Source organism: Coregonus lavaretus, assembly GCF_964263955.1.
Source record: "Coregonus lavaretus genome assembly, chromosome: 12".
Lineage (NCBI taxonomy): Eukaryota > Metazoa > Chordata > Actinopteri > Salmoniformes > Salmonidae > Coregonus > Coregonus lavaretus.
In genome coordinates this window covers 54639791-54661744 of record NC_139999.1, presented here as the reverse complement: position 1 = coordinate 54661744, position 21954 = coordinate 54639791, and the positions used below count along the sequence as shown (strand labels likewise).

At 41.6% G+C, this 21954-nt stretch overlaps 1 protein-coding gene across 1 annotated transcript in view; it reads left to right on the top strand.

Annotated features, from left to right (window-relative positions):
• Positions 1 to 4568: 4568 nt before the first annotated feature.
• The window catches only part of LOC311138888 (mRNA (2'-O-methyladenosine-N(6)-)-methyltransferase-like), a gene marked incomplete at both ends in the record, with an annotated part of 31423 nt that continues 14037 nt past the window's right edge, over positions 4569 to 21954 (top strand). Inside the window, 9 exons of the mRNA XM_084173679.1 lie at positions 4569 to 4692; positions 6148 to 6272; positions 6464 to 6601; positions 6943 to 7085; positions 15157 to 15311; positions 15801 to 15948; positions 16348 to 16431; positions 17000 to 17099; positions 17320 to 17482. Of these exons, the coding sequence (XP_084029805.1) occupies positions 4569 to 4692; positions 6148 to 6272; positions 6464 to 6601; positions 6943 to 7085; positions 15157 to 15311; positions 15801 to 15948; positions 16348 to 16431; positions 17000 to 17099; positions 17320 to 17482 (1180 nt within the window). The remainder of the gene's footprint in view (positions 4693 to 6147; positions 6273 to 6463; positions 6602 to 6942; positions 7086 to 15156; positions 15312 to 15800; positions 15949 to 16347; positions 16432 to 16999; positions 17100 to 17319; positions 17483 to 21954) is intronic.

The window sequence follows — 21954 nt, the reverse complement described above, 5'->3', positions numbered from 1 at the left end:
AATAACGGATCGCCACTGCTAACCTAATTGACCGAGTGAAAAGAAGGAAGCCTGTACAGAATAAAAAATATTCCAAAACATGCATCCTGTTTGCAACAAGGCACTAAAGTAATACTGCAAAAAAACGTTTTGTCCTCAATACAAAGTGTTATGTTTGGGGCAATCCAATACAACACATTACTGAGTACCACACTCCAAATTTTCAAGCATCATGTTATGGGTATGCTTGTAATCGTAAAGGACTGGGGAGTTTTTCAGGATAAAAAATAAACATAATAGAGCTAAGCACAGGCAAAATCCTAGTTGAAAACCTGGTTCAGTGTGCTTGCCACCAGACACTGGGAGATGAATTTGCCTTTCAGCAGGACAATAACCTAAAATACAAGGTCAAATCTACACTGGAGTTGCTTACCAAGAAGACAGTAAATGTTCCTGAGTGGCCGAGTTACAGTTTTGACATAAATCTATTTGAAAGACCTGAAAATGGTTGTCTAGCAGTGATCAATAAACAATTTGACAGTGTAAAGGAAAGAAAATATGTGCCAAATGTGGAAGGGAACATGATTACGGTGACTGTGGGAACAATGTGAAGGCTAAATGTTGTAATTGTGGGTGGGAACACAGCATTTGGTGGATGCCAGGTGCAGAGAGAGGCCCAGAGATATAGAATCAATCATGATGTCTCATATGCAGACGCTGTAAAACAGATTGGTGGAACGACTAGGCAGACTGATGGAGCAACCCTGGCTGCTCTCGTAGTACAGTGCCTTGAGAAAGTATTCATACCCCTTGACTTATTCCACATTTTGTTGTGTTACAGCCTGAATTCAAAATGTATTGCATTTTTTTTCCTCACCCATCTACACACAATACCCCATAATGACAAAGTGAAAACATGTTTTTAGAATTGATTGCAAATTTATTGAAAATGAAATATACACTGCTCAAAAAAATAAAGGGAACACTTAAACAACACAATGTAACTCCAAGTCAATCACACTTCTGTGAAATCAAACTGTCCACTTAGGAAGCAACACTGATTGACAATACATTTCACATGCTGTTGTGCAAATGGAATAGACAACAGGTGGAAATTATAGGCAATTAGCAAGACACCCCCAATAAAGGACTGGTTTTGCAGGTGGTGACCACAGACCACTTCTCAGTTCTTATGCTTCCTGGCTGATGTTTTGGTCACTCCATGAGGGCCCGACGTCCACAGGTGGGGGTTGTGCTTACAGCCCAACACCGTGCAGGATGTTTGGCATTTGCCAGAGAACACCAAGATTGGCAAATTCGCCACAGATGAAAGCAGGTTCACACTGAGCACATGTGACAGACGTGACAGAGTCTGGAGACGCCGTGGAGAACGTTCTGCTGCCTGCAACATCCTCCAGCATGACCGGTTTGGCGGTGGGTCAGTCATGGTGTGGGGTGGCATTTCTTTGGGGGGCCGCACAGCCCTCCATGTGCTCGCCAGAGGTAGCCTGACTGCCATTAGGTACCGAGATGAGATCCTCAGACCCCTTGTGAGACCATATGCTGGTGCGGTTGGCCCTGGGTTCCTCCTAACGCAAGACAATGCTAGACCTCATGTGGCTGGAGTGTGTCAGCAGTTCCTGCAAGAGGAAGGCATTGATGCTATGGACCGCCCGTTCCCCAGACCTGAATCCAATTGAGCACATCTGGGACATCATGTCTCGCTCCATCCACCAACGCCACGTTGCACCACAGACTGTCCAGGAGTTGGCGGATGCTTTAGTCCAGGTCTGGGAGGAGATCCCTCAGGAGACCATCCGCCACCTCATCAGGAGCATGCCCAGGCGTTGTAGGGAGGTCATACAGGCACGTGGAGGCCACACACACTACTGAGCCTCATTTTGACTTGTTTTAAGGACATTACATCAAAGTTGGATCAGCCTGTAGTGTGGTTTTCCACTTAAATTTTGAGGGTGACTCCAAATCCAGACCTCCATGGGTTGATAAATTTGATTTCCATTGATCATTTGTGTGTGATTTTGTTGTCAGCACATTCAACTATGTAAAGAAAAAAGTATTTAATAAGATTATTTCATTCATTCAGATCTAGGATGTGTTATTTTAGTGTTCCCTTTATTTTTTTGAGCAGTGTAGAAATATCTCATTCACGTAAGTATTCACACCCCTGAGGCAATACATGTTAGAATTACCTTTGGTAGCGATTATAGCTCTGAGTCTTTCTGGTTAAGTCGCTAAGAGCTTTGCACACCTGGAGTGTACAATATTTGCACATTATTATTTTTAAAATTCTTCAAGCTCTGTCAAGTTGGTTGTTAATCTTTGCTAGACAGATATTTTCAAGTCTTGCCATAGATTTTCAAGCCGGTCTAAGTCAACTGTAACTAGGCCTCTCAGGAACATTCAATGTCGCATTGGTAAGCAACTCCGAACCTGGTCTTCCTCTAGGATGTTGCCTGTGCTTAGCTCTATTCAGTTTATTTTTATTCTAAAAAAACTCCCTAGTCCTTGCCGATGGCGAGCATACCCGTAACATGATGCAACCACCACCATGCTTGAAAATATGAAGAGTGGTACTCAGTGATGTTGTATTCGATTTGCCCAAAACATAAGGCTTTGTATTCCAGACATAAAGTTCTTTGCCACATTTTCTGCAGTTTTACTTTAGTGCCTTATTGTAAACAGGATGCATGTTTTGGAATATTTTTTATTCTGTACAGGATTTCTTCTTTTCGCTCTGTCATTAAGGTTAGTATTGTGGAGTAACTACAATGTTGTTGATCTATCCTCAGTTTTCTCCCATCACAGCCATTAAATTCTTAACTGTTTTAGTCACCATTGGCCTCATGGTTTCCCTGAGCGGTTTCCTTCCTATCCGGCAACTGAGTTAGGAACGACGCCTGTATCTTTGTAGTGACTTGGTCTATTGATACACCATCCAAAGTGTAATTAATAACTTCACCATGCTCAAAAGGATATTCCTGAACTTATTTAGTCTTGCTATAACAAAGGGGTTGAAGACTTATTGACTCAACACATTTCAGCTTTTCATTTTTAATTAATTAGTAAACATTTCTAAAAACATAATTCCACTTTGACATTATGGGGTATTGTGCCCTGCGTCCTCCGAAACACAACCCAACCGAGCCGCACTGCTTCTTGACACCATGCCCGCTTAACCCGGAAGGCCAGTGACACAAAATCTCAATGTGATCTATTTTAAATTCCGTCTGTAACAAAATGGCTACACGGAGTATCTGCATTGACCCTTCTATTTTATTAAAATGTTTCCTCTGTCTCTATGCACACTGACACACATTCATACTGACTCTACACACACACACAATCATCATATACACTGCTGCTACTCTGTTTATCATATATCCTGATGTCTAACCCTACCACTCCAGTATCCCTGCACATTGTAATTTTTTGTACCCCTTTTTCGTGGTATCCAATTGATAGTTACAGTCTTGTCCCATTGCTGCAACTCCCGTACGGACACGGCCCTGCGTCCTCCGAAACACAACCCATCCGAGCCGCACTGCTTCTTGACACAATGCCCCCTTAACCCGGAAGCCAGCCGCACCAATGTGTCGGAGGAAACACCGTACACCTGGCAACCGTGTCAGCGTGCACTGCGCCCGGCCCGCCACAGGAGTCGCTATTGCGCGATGGGACAAGAACATCCCTGCCGGCCAAACCCTCCCCTAACCACCCGGTCGCGGCCGGCTGCGACAGAGCCTGGACTCGAACCAGGATCTCTAGTGGCACAGCTAGCACTACGATGCCGTGCCTTAGACCACTGCGCCACATCGGGAGGCCTCTTATTTCTATTTCTTGTGTGTTTTTGTTCTACTTGACTTTTTAATTTTTTTATAGTACTACTGATATTGATTATTGCATTGGGAAAGACCATTAAGAAAAGCATTTCACTGTACTTGTGCAGTGCACTGAACAAAAACTTAACTTGAAATAAAATTGACTTCATAGCTTTCATTGGAAAGGTTATCAACACTACTGAAAGCAGAAATGCCGGCAACAGAGTTAATAGGTGTAACAGATGTTACTGTCGACATTATTTTTTAAATGCTGAATAATCCTAAAGATGGATTGTCTCAGCATGACAGAGGAACATTTTGATGTGGTTGTGGGGGGGTTTGGGTATGGGGGAGGGTTTCTTAGAAGTTAGTAGGGATTTTGTTGTTTATTTTTTCTTAGTAGTACAGAATGAAGCAAAACATGATTGATCGCACAGTCCAGCACAGTAGGTGGTGGCATGCACCTTAAACGATTGTTTGCGGACCGCCATTATAGCATAGAATGTCTTGCTTGATCCCTTGAATCAAAATCGTATTTCGGAAAGCATGTCAAATCACCCCCTGGGTACCTTGGAGATTATGGAACAGTTTACATTTGATCACATTTAAGAATAGTAAACAGCTAGCATGCTAGGTTCATTGTTCTGTCATTTGAAAAGTACACAGTATATACTTTACCAGGCAAATTAAGTGAAAACCCCTTGGCTATTTTTGCACCATCTCTTTTCAGGACAAGACAGATGAGGAGAGATGTCAAGTGAGAACCACGGAACAGTGAAGGGGGACACTGCTATGGTGATGTCTCCCACAGGCTCTGCCACACAGGGGTCTCCTGTCTCACCTTCAACTAGCAAGCCCGTGCCAGAGTTGCCAGGTAAGATAGCCCTAGTGACATGACAACAAGCAGTGCATAAATGCCGTAACTCTGCTCTCCAAGCATTCATTGTATGGTAAAATAATAATGCCAATGAGCTGTGTGGTCCAGTGGTTACAGCCACTGACCCCGGAGTCGGCATGGGTTCGAATCTGGCCCGCTGCCCTTTGACTCACCACCCCTATCTTCCCTGTCTTTCCAACACTTTACTATCTCTTCAATAAAAAAGCAAAAAATATATAAAAGCAGTGGGACTGCCCCACTCTTAAAAAAAATACCTTTAAAAGAAATGATGCCAGTATTTAATGTACCCTCACATTCACAATAGTTTGAAATTAGCTTCCTTTTCTGCCATTTTCTTTATCGATACAGGATAAGTGAAAGCAATATGCCAGAATCCCATTTGGCAAGAGGATACCCACCTGTACAGTTATTTTAAAGCCTAATGTATACCCTAGGTACGAAGCGCAAGAAAGCTACCCAAAATGGGGATCCTGTGTTCTTACAAAGTTATGACTTGCACGGCTGCAAACGTCTGTGTAGTTTTGCTATTCAACGAAAATATGGAGAGTGGTACTTTGTAATGTGTTGCATTGGATTTGCCCCAAACATAACACTTTGTATTCTGCACAAAAATGTAATTGCTTTGCCACATTGTTTTGCAGTATTACTTTAGTGCCTTGTTGCAAATAGGATTCATGTTTTGGAATATTTGTATTCTGTACATGGTTCCTTCTTTTCACTCTGTCAATTAGTTTAGTATTGTGGAGTAACTACACCATCCAACGTGTAATTCATAACTTCACCATGCTCAAAGGGATATTCAATGTCTGCTTTTTATTTTATTTTGGCCCATCTACCAATAGGTGCCCTTCTTTGTGAGGCATTGGAAAACATCCCTGGTCTTTGTGGTTGAATCTGTGTTTGAAATTCACTGCTCGACTGAGGGACCTTACAATTTATCTGTATGTGTGGGGTACAGAGATGAGGTAGTCATTCATAAATCATGTTAAACATTATTATTGCACACAGAGTGAGTCCATGCAACTTATTATGTGACTTGTTAAGCAATTTTGTACTCTTGAACTTATTTAGGCTTGCCATAACAAAAAGGTTAAATACTTATTTGAAAAACATAATTCCACTTTGACATGATGGGGTGTTGTGTGTAGGCCAGTGACAAAAAATCTCAATTTAATCCATTTTGAATTCAGGCTGTAACACATCATAATGTGGAAAAAGTAAAGGGGTGTGAATACTTTATGTAGGGTATAGATGAGGGTACTGTACGTAGGGTATAGATGAGGGTACTGTACGTAGGGTATAGATGAGGCTTAAGATCAGTGCTGAGGAAGGAAAGGATACTGTCTCTGTCTATGTTGACTTGCTACTTACAAGTGAAAAGGACCAGACGAGATAGATTTGACCTTTCTGACACCTTTCCCGTTTGTGCAGACGAGCTCGTCCAGGCCGGCTGGTCAAAATGCTGGAGCAAGCGGGAGAATCGGCCCTACTGGTTCAACCGCTTCACCAATCAGTCGATGTGGGAGATGCCAGTCCTGGGGCAGCAAGATGTCATTGTGAGTGCAAAATGGTTATAGCTTCTTGATTTGGGACTGAGGGAAAATGTTTCTTAGGCTCTCTTTTCTCAGTATCTGTCTCTTGATGGAACTTGGTCTGAACCTTAAGACCTCCTTGCATTATATCAACATCACTCTACTCCAGCAATTTTCTAACGCGGCGGCTGCCCTGTTTGTTCCTGTCTTTGTAGTCCGACCCGCTGGGTTTGAATGCTGCCCCGGCCTCGGCGGAGGGGGCAGGCGACGCCGGCGTGGGCAACGGGCAGCGCAAGAGATGCCTGTCGGAGGAGGCCGCCCAGGGGGGTCCTAACAGCTTCAAGAGGCCCAAGGTGAGTCATTGAGCAGAGCACGTTTCTTACAGTCAATGCCGCGAAATTATACAAGTGTGACAATTTTCATGCTTCTATACCAAAGTGATACATTTTCGAGCATATCTACTGGACTACACAGTGCTGTCTCTTACATTTGACAGCAGGAAAGTAATGTTTAAGCAGAATCATATGGTGTGCCCCTTGTCTCTGTCGATTGTTTCATACGTTTTTTTTTATTTGAATATTTCGTCTTTGTCACTCTAATCCAACATTATATTGACATTGACATTTTAGTAATTTAGCTTACAGTTAGTGAGTGCATACATTTTTCATACAATATGTGACTGTGTCATTGACAGATTGAGATTGGTATACCTGTAACCCCAACGACACCCACATTGCCCATCTCACCCATTACCTCTGGGGCAAAGCCGTGGAACTCTACCACAGGCACAGAGGACAAGCCAGGGCAGCCCGCACCGGCCCTATACCGTCCCACCGTGTGAGTACAGCCACACATCAGTCACTGGAATCGAAATGTAGACATCCCATGGCCCCATGTCCATTTCAACTGATAAAAATGTACATTAAAATGACCACTACCATGGTGTACGGACTCAGATCTTCATCCCAACAGCTCATTTGCCAGTTTTTGGGACGATTTCTCTGACACAGGTTGACGTTTATTGGGATGAGTCTTGTCCTTGAGGCAGAACTGAGCGATGTTCCGCTAGATGGGCCAGCTGCAAAGTCAAAATTGGCTATATTGTAAAAATTCATGAAAACAAAAATTAGCTTTTTGTTCTTAATGTAAGGTTAGGCATTAGGGTTAGCATTGTGTTTAAGGTTAGGTTTAAAATCAGATTTTATGACTTTGTGGCTGTGCCAGCTAGTGACCACTCTGCAGAGCTCCCTCCAGAACAAGGTTAATGATGAAAAACGCTAACCTGCTCCTTAAAGTTTAGTAGTCCTGGACTAAAAAGCTATTTCGATGGTGATTCTCCATTGACCATGCTTTTTATTCCAGGACTAGGCAGAGAAACTGGCCCTTTGTTATGTCATGTTATGTAGAACGCTGCCTGAGGAAGACCTGTTTTGTCGAAACGTGTTGGAGTGTTGATTCTGCTGTAGCATAATATGCTGATCTGCTTGTGTGTCTATAAATGGTTGTATAGCCTATAGTACACTACAGTCAGTGTGAATTACACTGTGACATGACATTTTTTTAATGGACCTAATAATAAATATGTAATTTAACGGTAAAAATGAATTGCCTTTGAATGTGGCATGAACGCAACCAGTCATGATGCTTTCATCAGATTGTCAAACAAATCCCTTCAGAACGTAGGCTATCTGTGCATGTTCATCCACTCCAAAATAATCCAAACAGTGCAATGCATGTATACCATTTGATGAATGGAAATAGACAGCTGTTTACAAAACACCAAAAAGTGTTCCTAATGACATTCAGCTATTGATTAGGCCTACATTAATTGATGCATCTTGCTGACAAATTGACGTTTTTTGTAGCCTGAAATGGGGCTGAAACTGTCCCGGGAAAAAACGGGATGGTCACCCTAACACACAAGGTCAATTTACTAGACTAGACTGCAATGTGTAGGCCTATTACCTTGAACTTCAAATAAGCATACCTGTAGCCAGTGATGTAGTGGTAAAAGTAATAGTTGGGTAAACTCGGATTACCGGTCGCGGTGAAAAAAGTAAACGCTTCCTATGCTTTCAATTAGGGTTGGGCGGTATCCAGATTTTCATATCTTCATACCGGCTTTCTCTCACCCTGGGATTGAAGGTATTACCAGTTTAGTTCACAAGTGGGCTCCAAAAAACGCAAAAAAACATTACCAGAATGCTAACAAAATTAGTACAAGTAATAGTGAATTTGCATGGAGGCTGCTAGGTAAATATGCTAACGAGCGCAAACGAAAACAAACTAATTGCAATCCAGCTCATAAAGTTATATAGGTATGAGTTTGGATTGTGCAAATGAACAAAGTTTTGATGCATGCAGCACTGGCTCTCCAACAGCATGTCTACAGGCTGTGTCTGTGTGGAGTCTGGAGTCTCTAGGGCAACGGGCCTGCCTGCTCTGCTCGGAGAAGAGGGGGGAGGAGCAGACGGGTGAGAACAGAGGAGAAAAACATAAGGAAATCAAGATACTGTAGCAGTGGCAGCTGTACAAATAACTCCTCCAAAGGGCTTTGCCTTCTGAAACACGGCAGAAAGCTAACACAATATGATTCCCTGTCACCTTATTATTCAGCCACTTACTTAAATAGCAAGTTTAACGCATAATTCTGCATTTTTCACAGAAAAAAACATAAAACGCATAAGAAATATAATGTCTAGAATGCTTCTTATTGTAATTCCTGCTCGGCATAGACTAATTTTGTGTTTCAGTTCGGATGAGAATTTCCGAACGTACAATGCAAGATTAACTTTAAGCAAAACATTAGGAAATGTAGCTGGCTATATTCTTTCTATGATAGGCCTAAACATTACATTGTAAGCTCATTTACTTGTGTGGCTGCCAGCCAAATGAAGCTATTTTATGTTGAATGTGTTGCACTAATGTATTTTCTGTGAAGGAAAACTATAGTTGCAGGTCCCTGATCACTCTATTGAAGCTAAAGAAACACTGTTGACTTTCAATATAAAACGCGACCCCTGTCAATACACAGCTGGACTCACCTACTTCCGCTTTCTCCTGTTGTGCTATTTACAAACAAACACATGACTGGCTCAACTGTGCTGGGGAACTAAGTAAGCTTCATAATGTAAAATAATATGGCCGTTGAAATAAGAACACGATCTGCTTTATCGGGGGAGCTACAGGCCCTGTGTAGCTCAGTTGGTAGAGCATGGCGCTTGCAACGCCAGGGTTGTGGGTTCGTTTCGTTAAAAAAAACATGTATGCACACACTAACTGTAAATCGCTCTGGATAAGAACGTCTGCTAAATGACTAAAATGTAAATCTCCTAACCATTGCATAAGTTGACTGCAGGTACTTACTTAAAATAGCTACAAATATACTTCAAATAAATAGTTTTGACAGTATTGAAAAACCATCCCGTGGCTATTTCCAAATACCCTGGTATACCGCCCAAGCCTACTTTATATGCATTGGTGGGTAAACTGCGTTTAGTTGTGTTTACCCTCCAGTAGGCCTACACCACCGCCAGTAGCCTACCCTCTCAGCCGAGGAAATTTGACACACATGAACACATGCAGAACAGGTAGCCTACATTCAATATAATACAGTATACAAGTTGAATCAAAACATGTTTACACCCTAGTTCATGAGTTGTCCATAATTCATGAGTTGAATGCATGGAGTCTTCACAGATCGTGTGACATAAAACACTACCTTTCTTTCCTTACATTAATGACATTCATGACAGTGTTATTTGTAATTATTAAGCATTTAACAATTGAATTAGAACATTGAACTTAAACTTTGTAAGATTCCTGGATCTCAGAAAATGCAGTAAGTGTAACTATGCCTACATTTCATTATTTTTCGCCATGAAAACAGTTCTCATGGGCACACAAATCCAAAATAATGTAGGCCTATGCCATCGCAAAATCAAATGCTTCTAACCGAAAGAGTCAACTATAATCCTACTGTCATTAATGTTGGATGGATTGGATGCGCATTGGTGTCTAGCTGTAGGCTAGTTATCTAGCAATATTGGCAACCATCATCAGCTGATACAGGAAAGAAAACAAATATTGATAGAAAATAGTAAAGCTAAATAAATGGTCTACTTCTTCTGGCCACGGACGGCACGGAGAACACCACAATACCCACGCACACCTGAAAAACGAAGCAATGAGCGCTTAGTTTATTTTAGCTGACTGACAAAAGCAAACAATGATAAATCAACGGATAAATCAAATTAATGCATTGGATAAAGGCTATTTTTATCGAGGGCGCGTGGCAAACAAAGGAAAATCTATGCGTTTAAAGGAGCTCAGCTGAGGCCGAAATTCAGCCCTACTGTGAGTATAGCTTTGACAGGGAGACAGTTTGTGCCGCCATGTATAAATAAATGGTTTAAACCATGACAGAGAAGTGAATTTGGAAGCTTTTATTTTCATATTTACCACTGTAAATCATATAGGAGAATGGTTAAATTAGCATTATTTAGAGACTCCAACAAAGTTTAACTTATGTTGCATTTAGGGTAGCTAATGTCTCAAACATGGGAGCTAAGCCCCCCCTGGCTCCCCCATAATTCGCACCCTGACTACAGTTCACTAAAGTGTTATTTATCTCGTCGATATACTGGGCAGGCAGGTCTCCTTTTTGTCTTGTTTTGGGATTTTACGTAGAACCTTAGTTGATAATAGTTCTATAAAGCTGAAATGGCAAGCATGGTGAATAACAGGCTCTGTCGTATTCTCTGTTTTTTTGTTAAAGAAAATATTGCCGCATCCACCACCTGCCCTCTTCGGAGGACAAACATAACTTTTGTTTTTACAGTTTTTTGTTTGTTTTACATGTACATTCTACACACATTTTGCATACATGGCACTTATTTTTTTCCCCACAGTAGTTACATAGCAAGAATATAGTTATTTGATATACATTTACATTACATCTGGATATATATAGTACTTAAACACATACAGTATATACATTATTGTGTTTTCAGTCATAACTATTATAGAACATTAGCTTTTAAACCCACCCCTCAGCTAATTTCAATCCATCCCACCTATCTCCGTAAACCACCCTCTTTTGATTTCCATGTGACATATATTTTTCAACTGTCCTGTGATGTTTCACATAAATTCTGAACCTTTGTAATCCCATAGTATCTACAGATTGTAAGTTAAAGATAAATATTTTTCATAAAAGTATTATTACAGTGGCATGCGAAAGTATTCACCCCCTTGGCTTTTTTCCTATTTTGTTGCCTTACAACCTGGAATTAAAATGGATATTTTGAGGGTTTGTATCATTTGATTTACACAATATGCCTACCACTTTGAAGATGCAAAATATTTGTTATTGTGAAACAAACAAGAAATAAGAAAAAAAAAACAGAACTTGAGCGTGCATAACTATTCACCTCCCCAAAGTCAATACTTTGTAGAGCCACCTTTTGCAGCAATTACAGCTGCAAGTCTCTTGGGGTATGTCTCTATAAGCTTGGCACGTCTAGCAACTGGGATTTTTGCCCATTCTTCAAGGCAAAACTGCTCCAGCTCCTTCAAGTTGGATGGGTTCCGCTGGTGTACAGCAATCTTTAAGTCATACCACAGATTCTCAATTGGATTGAGGTCTGGGCTTTGACTAGGCCATTCCAAGACATTTAAATGTTTCCCCTTAAACCACTTGAGTGTTGCTTTAGCAGTATGCTTAGGGGCATTGTCCTGCTGGAAGGTGAACTCCGTCCCAGTCTCAAATCTCTGGAAGACTGAAACAGGTTTCCCTCAAGAATTTCCCTGTATTTAGCGCCATCTGTTATTCCTTAAATTCTGACCAGTTTCCCAGTCGCCTGCCGATGGAAAAACATCCCCACAGCATGATGCTGCCACCACCATGCTTCACTGTGGAGATGGGTTTTCTCGGGGTGATGAGGTGTTGGGTTTGCGCCAGACATAGTGTTTTCCTTGATGGCCAAAAAGCTCAATTTTAGTCTCACCTGACCAGAGTACCTTCTTCCATATGTTTGGGGAGTCTCCCACATGCCTTTTGGCGAACACCAAACGTGTTTGCTTATTTATTTCTTTAAGCAATGGCTTTTTTTCTGGCCACTCTTCCGTAAAGCCCAGCTCTGTGGAGTGTACGGCTTAAAGTGGTCCTATGGACAGATACTCCAATCTCCGCTGTAGAGCTTTGCAGCTCCTTCAGGGTTATCTTTGGTCTCTTTGTTGCCTCTCTGATTAATGCCCTCCTTGCCTGGGCCGTGAGTTTTGGTGGGCAGCCCTCTCTTGGCAGGTTTGTTGTGGTGCCATAGTCTTTCAATTTTTTTATAATGGATTTAATGGTGCTCTGTGGGATGTTCAAAGTTTCTGATATTTTTTTAATAACCCAACCCTGATCTGTACTTCTCCACAACTTTGTCCCTGACCTTTTTAGAGAGCTCCTTGGTCTTCATGGTGCCGCTTGCTTGGTGGTTCCCCTTGCTTAGTGGTGTTGCAGAATCTGGGGCCTTTCAGAACAGGTGTATATATACTGAGATCATGTGGCACTTCGATTGCACACAGGTGGACTTTATTGAACTAATTATGTGACTTCTGAAGGTAATTGGTTGCACCAGATCTTATTTAGGGATTTCATACCAAAGGGGGTGAATACATACAGTGAGGGAAAAAAGTATTTGATCCCCTGCTGATTTTGTACGTTTGCCCACTGACAAAGAAATGATCAGTCTATAATTTTAATGGTAGGTTTATTTGAACAGTGAGAGACAGAATAACAACAACAAAATCCAGAAGATGTTATAAATTGATTTGCATTTTAATGAGGGAAATAAGTATTTGACCCCCTCTCAATCAGAAAGATTTCTGGCTCCCAGGTATCTTTTATACAGGTAACGAGCTGAGATTAGGAGCACACTCTTAATGGGAGTGCTCCTAATCTCAGCTTGTTACCTGTATAAAAGACACCTGTCCACAGAAGCAATCAATCAATCAGATTCCAAACTCTCCACCATGGCCAAGACCAAAGAGCTCTCCACTTTGAACATCCCACGGAGCACCATTAAATCCATTATTAAAAAATGGAAAGAATATGGCACCACAACAAACCTGCCAAGAGAGGGCCGCCCACCAAAACTCACGGCCCAGGCAAGGAGGGCATTAATTAGAGAGGCAACAAAGAGACCAAAGATAACCCTGAAGGAGCTGCAAAGCTCTACAGCAGAGATTGGAGTATCTGTCCATAGGACCACTTTAAGCCGTACCCTCCACCGAGCTGGGCTTTACGGAAGAGTGGCCAGAAAAAAGCCATTGTTTAAAGAAAAAAATAAGCAAACACGTTTGGTGTTCGCCAAAAGCCATGTGGGAGACTCCCCAAACATATGGAGGAAGGTACGCTGGTCAGATGAGACTCAAATTGAGCTTTCTGGCCATCAAGGAAAACACTATGTCTGGCGCAAACCCAACACCTCTCATCACCCCGAGAACACCATCTCCACAGTGAAGCATGGTGGTGGCAGCATCATGCTGTGGGGATGTTTTTCATCGGCAGGGACTGGGAAACTGGTCAGAATTGAAGGAATGATGGATGGCACTAAATACAGGGAAATTCTTGAGGGAAACCTGTTTCAGTCTTCCAGAGATTTGAGACTGGGACAGAGGTTCACCTTCCAGCAGGACAATGACCCTAAGCATACTGCTAAAGCAACACTCGAGTGGTTTAAGGGGAAACATTTAAATGTCTTGGAATGGCCTAGTCAATGCCCAGACCTCAATCCAATTGAGAATCTGTGGTATGACTAAAAGATTTGTGTACACCAACGGAACCCATCCAACTTGAAGGAGCTGGAGCAGTTTCTCCTTGAAGAATGGGCAAAAATCCCAGTGGCTAGATGTGCGACGGTTATAGAGACATACCCCAAGAGACTTGCAGCTGTAATTGCTGCAAAAGTTGGATCTACAAAGTATTGACTTTGGGGGTTGTGTAAATCAAATGTTGTGTAAATCAAATGATACAACCCCCCAAAAAAATCCATTTTAATTCCAGGTTTTAAGGCAACAAAATATGAAAAATGCCAAGGGGGGTGAATACTTTCGCAAGCCACTGTATTAGGTAATGCTGCAATCAGTTGGTTGTAATTTCGGATAGAGCAAACATTTCCATATTTTTTTGTTAACTGCACATCTGACAACTCCACCGTTCCTATTCATAAAATCATTTAACATAAAATTACTTTAAATAAATAAAATATCCGTAAATAATGTTTTTTTTTGGGATCAATTTGTATGTTTGAGTTTAACCTTAATATTTGTTGTAATATTTGTTCTGTCTTTTTTGGGGGATGAAACCAGCTTTGTATGGCTTGTTTTAGAAAGACCGATATTTAGAAAATGGTTCCGTTATCATTTAACTGAAAGTGAGAGGGTGTAATCTGGATAAAGGGGAAAAGGCCATTTTTGATCAAGGGGTGAGCCATTCTTACTAATCTACTGGAGAACCAGTTCGGGTTTAAGTAGAACTTTTGTATGACTGATGCTTTTAGTGAGAGGTTTAATGCTTTAATATTAAATAATTTTAACCCCCCAAACTCATATTCATTATATAAATAAGTATGTTTAATTCTGTCTGGCTTGACATTCCTAATAAAGTGAAATATGTTTTGCTCATATAATTTAAAAAAACAAATCATTTGGCATAGGCAGGGCCATAAAATGGGTAAACTGGGATATGACTAAAGAATCTGGGTGATATTTCCACAAATAGGCAAGTATTTATCTTTCCGTGGTAGCAAGCAAGAACGTATCTATTTTTGCTAACTTTTATTGAAATGTGTTGTAGTGAGTTCATTTATTTCTTTATGGATATGAATACTGAGTATGTCTGTCATTGTTGCTGTTGTAGAATATACTGGGACCTGGACATTCAGACGAACGCAGTGATCAGAGAGCGAGCCCCCGCCAACCATCTACCTCCCCACCCGGAGATTGAGCTCCAACGCTCCCAGCTCACCACCAAGCTACGGCAGCACTACCAAGAGCTCTGCTACCAACGAGAAGGTACATTACCCACACAACTGGCGTTGTGTCAAGTCAAACATTGCTTTAAATAAAAATGATTGCTTTTCTTACCTTAATGTCTTACTTTTCAAGGTGCCTCCCCATTATGCTGTCAGATGTTTGCTTTCTAGATGAGCTTGAGGTGTCTGTCTGAAAACAATGCTGAGGTGTCACTTTTCTTTTCTACAATGCTCAATATTTTTCAAGCCGTTGTGGTCACTCACCACCCCTGGTCCTGGAGTGCCACAGGGTGCGCAGGTTTTTACTCCAGCCCAGGGTCATGTTAATTAGGCACAAAACGGAAGACAACGGACTGAAACGGAGGGACTGGCTGAACTTTAACAATAAGCAACGCTCATTTTCATTTTCCATTGTGAAATGGATTCAAATGTTTTCCCATATTTATGCCCTAGTGAACACAACCTAGGTGTTCCTATTCTCGGCTGACCTCAACCTTGATGATCAATGGGCTTTCCCCCTCTCTAATAGGTATCGAGCCCCCACAGGAGTCTTTCAACCGCTGGCTGCTGGAGCGCAAGGTGCTGGACAAAGGGCCCGACCCCCTACTGCCCAGCGATTGTGACCCCATCATCTCCCCATCCATGTTCAGAGAGGTCATGAATGACATCCCCATCAGGTCAGTGGGAAAGGGTTATCTGTACCAGTCCTGGCTTCAAATCTGTGCTTGCTTGATCTTGCCTGGCGCAAAGGAACCAATGGAATAGACCCACAACTGCAAACCCCGCCACTCCAGGCAAGCTCAAACAAACGCTCAAAGTATTTGAAAGATGTCAAATATAATATTTGAACAAAGGTCTGATCTGTACATACCGATTATAGTCTACTCTATAATAACGTCTGTATGGCTTGATTCAATACAGTAAATTAAGTTGTCTGATGTTGCACAAGGAGCAATTGTTTTTGCATGTGAAATGTCAATACATTTAAATGTCGTCTTAGCATTTCAATTTGGACAACAGTGGCTCCTCTCAACGCTTTGTTTCACTTACTACAGTTTTGTTATTTCTTATGCCAGGTTGTCCCGCATCAAGTACAAAGAGGAGGCCCGAAAACTCTTATTCAAATACGCCGAAGCTGCCAAGAAAATGATTGACTCGAGGTAGGTGTTTCTGGCACACTAGAGTTAATTAGACAAATTCCCTTTTTATATGGCCTGATATTCTTTGATGTCGCTCCAAGTATGACGTCAGTGAAGCTGTCTTAAAGAATTCGAGCCACTAATATGTTCTGGCACACCACTACATAAAGCCCCTTGACAATTTAAAATGTACTATATATAGCCGATAAGTTATATAACTCAAGTGATGGCTCAGCATTTTTTTTAAGACCACCGCTTTGACTGCAAGATCCAGCTCATAACATAACAAGCAACACAATGTCTCGGTATTTTGGCATCCTACATAGATAGCATTTATAGACCTGAAGCAGAAACCCACAGCTTCTGGGTTTGCACTTGAACGCTAAACCAAAACCGTCCCGTCTCTTTCCCCAACTGTCTTGACTGAGTGGCAGCTTGGATAGATGTGAGGAAAACAACTGAAGAGGGGAAAATAATAAAAAAAATAAAGCATTTATATGGGAGATTGATTGGGCTAGTTGAGCGGCTCTTTGGTTTGAAACGATTTGTCTTGCTTGGAGAATGACCGGTGTGTTTTATGTCCTGTTAGAAACGCCACACCAGACAGCCGGAAGGTTGTGAAATGGAATGCGGAGGACACCATGAACTGGCTACGGAGAGACAACTCGGCCAGTAAAGAGGACTACATGGTGTGTATGTGTAGTCAAGGAGTAGTGTGTGTGTTTGTGTGTGTGTGTGTGTGAGCTCGTGTGTAGTAGATTGTGTGTGGTTTAGAAGTGTGGCATACTGTATGTATATATGTGGCAACAACAAAAAAATATCCATTGCTGTATAAATTCACCTCAATGGAATGTACACTGACATGTATCTGTTGAAAAGCATATCCGAAACCTAGTGTTTTTCCCTCAGGATCGTCTGGAGCACTTACGGAAACAGTGTGGTCCCCATGTAACGGCGGTAGCCAAAGACTCAGTGGAGGGAATTTGTACGAAGATCTACCACATCTCAGTAGAGTACGTGCAACGTATTCGTCAGGCCCACCAGACCATGCTGAAGGACTGCAACATCACGGGTGAGACGTGCTAACTAGCGAAATCTCCTCAGACTCCGCACACTAGGCTAGACTCCATCCATTTATCCCCACCCACGGCCGCTGTGACGAACCGATCCAAATGTAGCATGCATCGGTCAGAAAATAGATTCACACATTACGAATCGCCGGTTCACAAAGTTTTTTGGGGTTCATATTACATTCTTTCTACCTTGCGAAAATACTTCTCATCTTTTGTGAAAACTGATACCTCATCTCCTTCAGTGTCGAACTGCGTTGACCGTCATTAATCTACAATTAATTTAGCATGTTGAACAACCCCAGGCAATATCAGTAGACTAGTCAAACTGTCCCCGGCTTCGCGCGCTGACTGATATGAGGAATGACCCTGTTCCTGATCGTTCACATCTGCGCGGCACCTTCAGCATTCAAATGCTAAAATGGCTTGCGTGATATTAGGCTTTATTAGTTGAGTGACAACCTATATCATTTGCTAGGTTATTGTTATCTATGCACTGTTGAAAATCTTGTTTTACCCGAATAAAAGTAAGTTACCGGAGACTCAACTCTCATCTGGCTATACCTGCTGAACGGGGCTTACAATAGATTTCAGTTTGATTGTTCAGTTTCACCATCAGCAATAGTTTTGATAGTTTTGCTTTAAACAGTCAGTTTAAGTATTCATACCCCTTTACTTCATACCCCTTTACTTAATCCATATTTTGTTGTTCAGTGTCTGTTGGAAAGCAGACTGATCCAGGTTTTCCTCTAGGAGTTTTCCTGTGCTTAGCTCTATTCTGTTTCATTTATCAGAAAAAACTCCCTAGTCCTTTCCGATGACAAGCATACCCATAACCAATGTTCCTTCTAAGATGCGCGGGTGCACAGCTCCCCCGGGACTGCTGTGCAGAAGAAATATCAGCCCATGCAGAGAAGCACGAGATTGAACTTCACTCAACTTTCTAGTTTTCCCCTTTTAGTTAACACTATCAACGTTTCCCTCTACTGTGGGAATTGTGATCGAATCAACGCAATATTAGCCACTTTCAATACAACATACCGAAACAACAAAAGAAACTAAACAAGATATTTTCTTGTAGGCAGAGCGCATTGGAGTAGGATTCTATTGCATTGACAGGCACGACTTAGGTACATACTCTACACAGACCGGTACGCCATAACCAATCAGAGCTGCACTATCCCTATATGTAAATAGACCATTGCCATATATGGATCTGTGTCATTCACTTTGAACTGAACTGTGTTTACAGCATGAGTCGTTGCGAGTAGATGCACTTGTTTTCAGATCAAAGTGAGAGCTGCATGTAGCCACGTGTGCACATTTGTTCATATTCTTTGCTAGTAAGTGAGTTATTAGCCCAGTTATAGCTCATTTCTAGTCAGCGATGGGGGAGTGGTTGCTTCCTACAAGAGCAAAAAACGTGTGCATTTCTAGCCATCTTAGAAAAACAAGTCAGGTAAAGAGCTTTTTTTCTGTCTTAAAAGGGCAGTGTTGTATTTTAAGGCAGGCTTGAATAAGCTAAGTAGCCAATAGGCAGAGGATACCATAATTTGTCTGATTCTCTGTAATAATGGTATGGGAATAATAATGCATTTTATTTTGTAAAGTGGTTTCTTGCATCAAATAACACATTTTCAGTCACCTCCTTGTCTGAAGGACAAGTGGATGAACAGGTTAATGTCAATCCCTACATGTTTTTTTCAAAAGTCTCATGGAATGTAGGTCTATATTGAACACCACACATTGGCTGAATGATAGAACAGCTATTTTCATGTTAAAATGTTATGGGATGCATTTTCTCCATAGTTTATTATGGTAGGCCACTCTGATAGGTCTACATTATGATCAAATAGCCACAGTAGCCTACTTGGCCACTGTTATACAGTGGGGGAAAAAAGTATTTAGTCAGCCACCAATTGTGCAAGTTCTCCCACTTAAAAAGATGAGAGAGGCCTGTAATTTTCATAATAGTACACGTCAACTATGGTGGACAAAATGAGAAAAAAAAATCCAGAAAATCACATTGTAGTATTTTTAATGAATTTATTTGCAAATGATGGTGGAAAATAAGTATTTGGTCAATAACAAAAGTTTCTCAATACTTTGTTATATACCCTTTGTTGGCAATGACACAGGTCAAACGTTTTCTGTAAGTCTTCACAAGGTTTTCACACACTGTTGCTGGTATTTTGGCCCATTCCTCCATGCAGATCTCCTCTAGAGCAGTGATGTTTTGGGGCTGTCGCTGGGCAACACAGACTTTCAACTCCCTCCAAAGATTTTCTATGGGGTTGAGATCTGGAGACTGGCTAGGCCACTCCAGGAACTTGAAATGCTTCTTACGAAGCCACTCCTTCGTTGCCCGGGCGGTGTGTTTGGGATCATTGTCATGCTGAAAGACCCAGCCACGTTTCATCTTCAATGCCCTTGCTGATGGAAGGAGGTTTTCACTCAAAATCTCACGATACATGGCCCCATTCATTCTTTCCTTTACACGGATCAGTCGTCCTGGTCCCTTTGCAGAAAAACAGCCCCAAACATGATGTTTCCACCCCCATGCTACACAGTAGGTATGGTGTTCTTTGGATGCAACGACGAGTTTAGTTTTTACCAAAAAGTTATATTTTGGTTTCATCTGACCATATGACATTCTCCCAATCCTCTTATGGATCATCCAAATGCACTCTAGCAAACTTCAGACGGGCCTGGACATGTACTGGCTTAAGCAGGGGGACATGTCTGCCACTGCAGGATTTGAGTCCCTGGCGGCGTAGTGTGTTACTGATGGTAGGCTTTGTTACTTTGGTCCCAGCTCTCTGCAGGTCATTCACTAGGTCCCCCCGTGTGGTTCTGGGATTTTTGCTCACTGTTCTTGTGATCATTTTGACCCCACGGGGTGAGATCTTGCGTGGAGCCCCAGATCGAGGGAGATTATCAGTGGTCTTGTATGTCTTCCATTTACTAATAATTGCTCCCACAGTTGATTTCTTCAAACCAAGCTGCTTACCTATTGCAGATTCAGTCTTCCCAGCCTGGTGCAGGTCTACAATTTTGTTTCTGGTGTCCTTTGACAGCTCTTTGGTCTTGGCCATAGTGGAGTTTGGAGTGTGACTGTTTGAGGTTGTGGACAGGTGTCTTTTATACTGATAACAAGTTCAAACAGGTGCCATTGATACAGGTAACGAGTGGAGGACAGAGGAGCCTCTTAAAGAAGAAGTTACAGGTCTGTGAGAGCCATAAATCTTGCTTGTTTGTAGGTGACCAAATACTTATTTTCCACCATAATTTGCAAATAAATTCATTAAAAATCCTACAATGTGATTTTCTGGAGAAAAAAATTCTCAATTTGTCTGTCATAGTTGACATGTACCTATGATGAAAATTACAGGCCTCTCTCATCTTTTTAAGTGGGAGAACTTGCACAATTGGTGGCTGACTAAATACTTTTTTCCTCCACTGTAACTGTACTGTAACTTAAAGCGGGTACAGCCTCAGTGTTCACAGTAAACCCACGCTAGAAGTTCACAGAATCTTCACAACGTTCAAGTGTGCGCTCAGGAGACCTGACATTTTCTCAGTGCTGTTTTCTCCTATCACAGCCATTAAACAATTGTTTAAGTCACCATTGGCCTCATGGTGAAATCCCTGAGCGGTTTCCTTCCTCTCCGGCAACTGAGTTAGGAAGGATGCCTGTATCTTTGTAGTGACTGGGTGTATTGATACGCAATCCAAAGTGTAATTAATAACTACACCATGCTCAAAGGGATATTCAATGTCTGCTTTATTTATTTTTACCCAAGCTACCAATATGTGCCCTTCTTTGCGAGGCATTGGGAAACCTCCCTTGTCTTTGTGGTTGAATCTGTATGTGTGGGGTACAGAGACCTATTATTGAAGAAGAAAAAAAGATCAGAATTGGGCTGCCTGTCTAAACTCTGCCTTACACACACACACGTCAGCTAAGACAGATCCAGCTCAGAGAGGCATGAGCTCCATCACCAGCAGATTTAAATTTAGAATGGAAAATGAATGTGTTAATGCAACAAATGTTAGTGCATAGAATCATATCGCACCGAATCGCATCGTTTCAAACTAAAACGTATTGTTCCTTTATCGTGTCTGAGCCCATGTACAGTGCCTTCGGAAAGTATTCAGACCTCTTTTGACTTTTTCCACATTTTGTTACGTTACAGCTTTATTCAAAAATTGATCAAATTGTTTTTTTCCCTCATCAATCTACACACAATTCCCCATAATGAAACAGCAAAACCAGGTTTTTAGAAATGTTTGCTAATTTATTAAAAATCAAAACTGAAATATCACATTTACGTAAGTATTCAGAACCTTTACTCAGTACTTTGTTGAAGCACCTTTGGCAGCGATTACAGCATCGAGTCTTCTTGGGGATGACGCTACAAGCTTGGCCACACCTGTATTTGGGGAGTTTCTCCCATTTTTCTCTGCAGATACT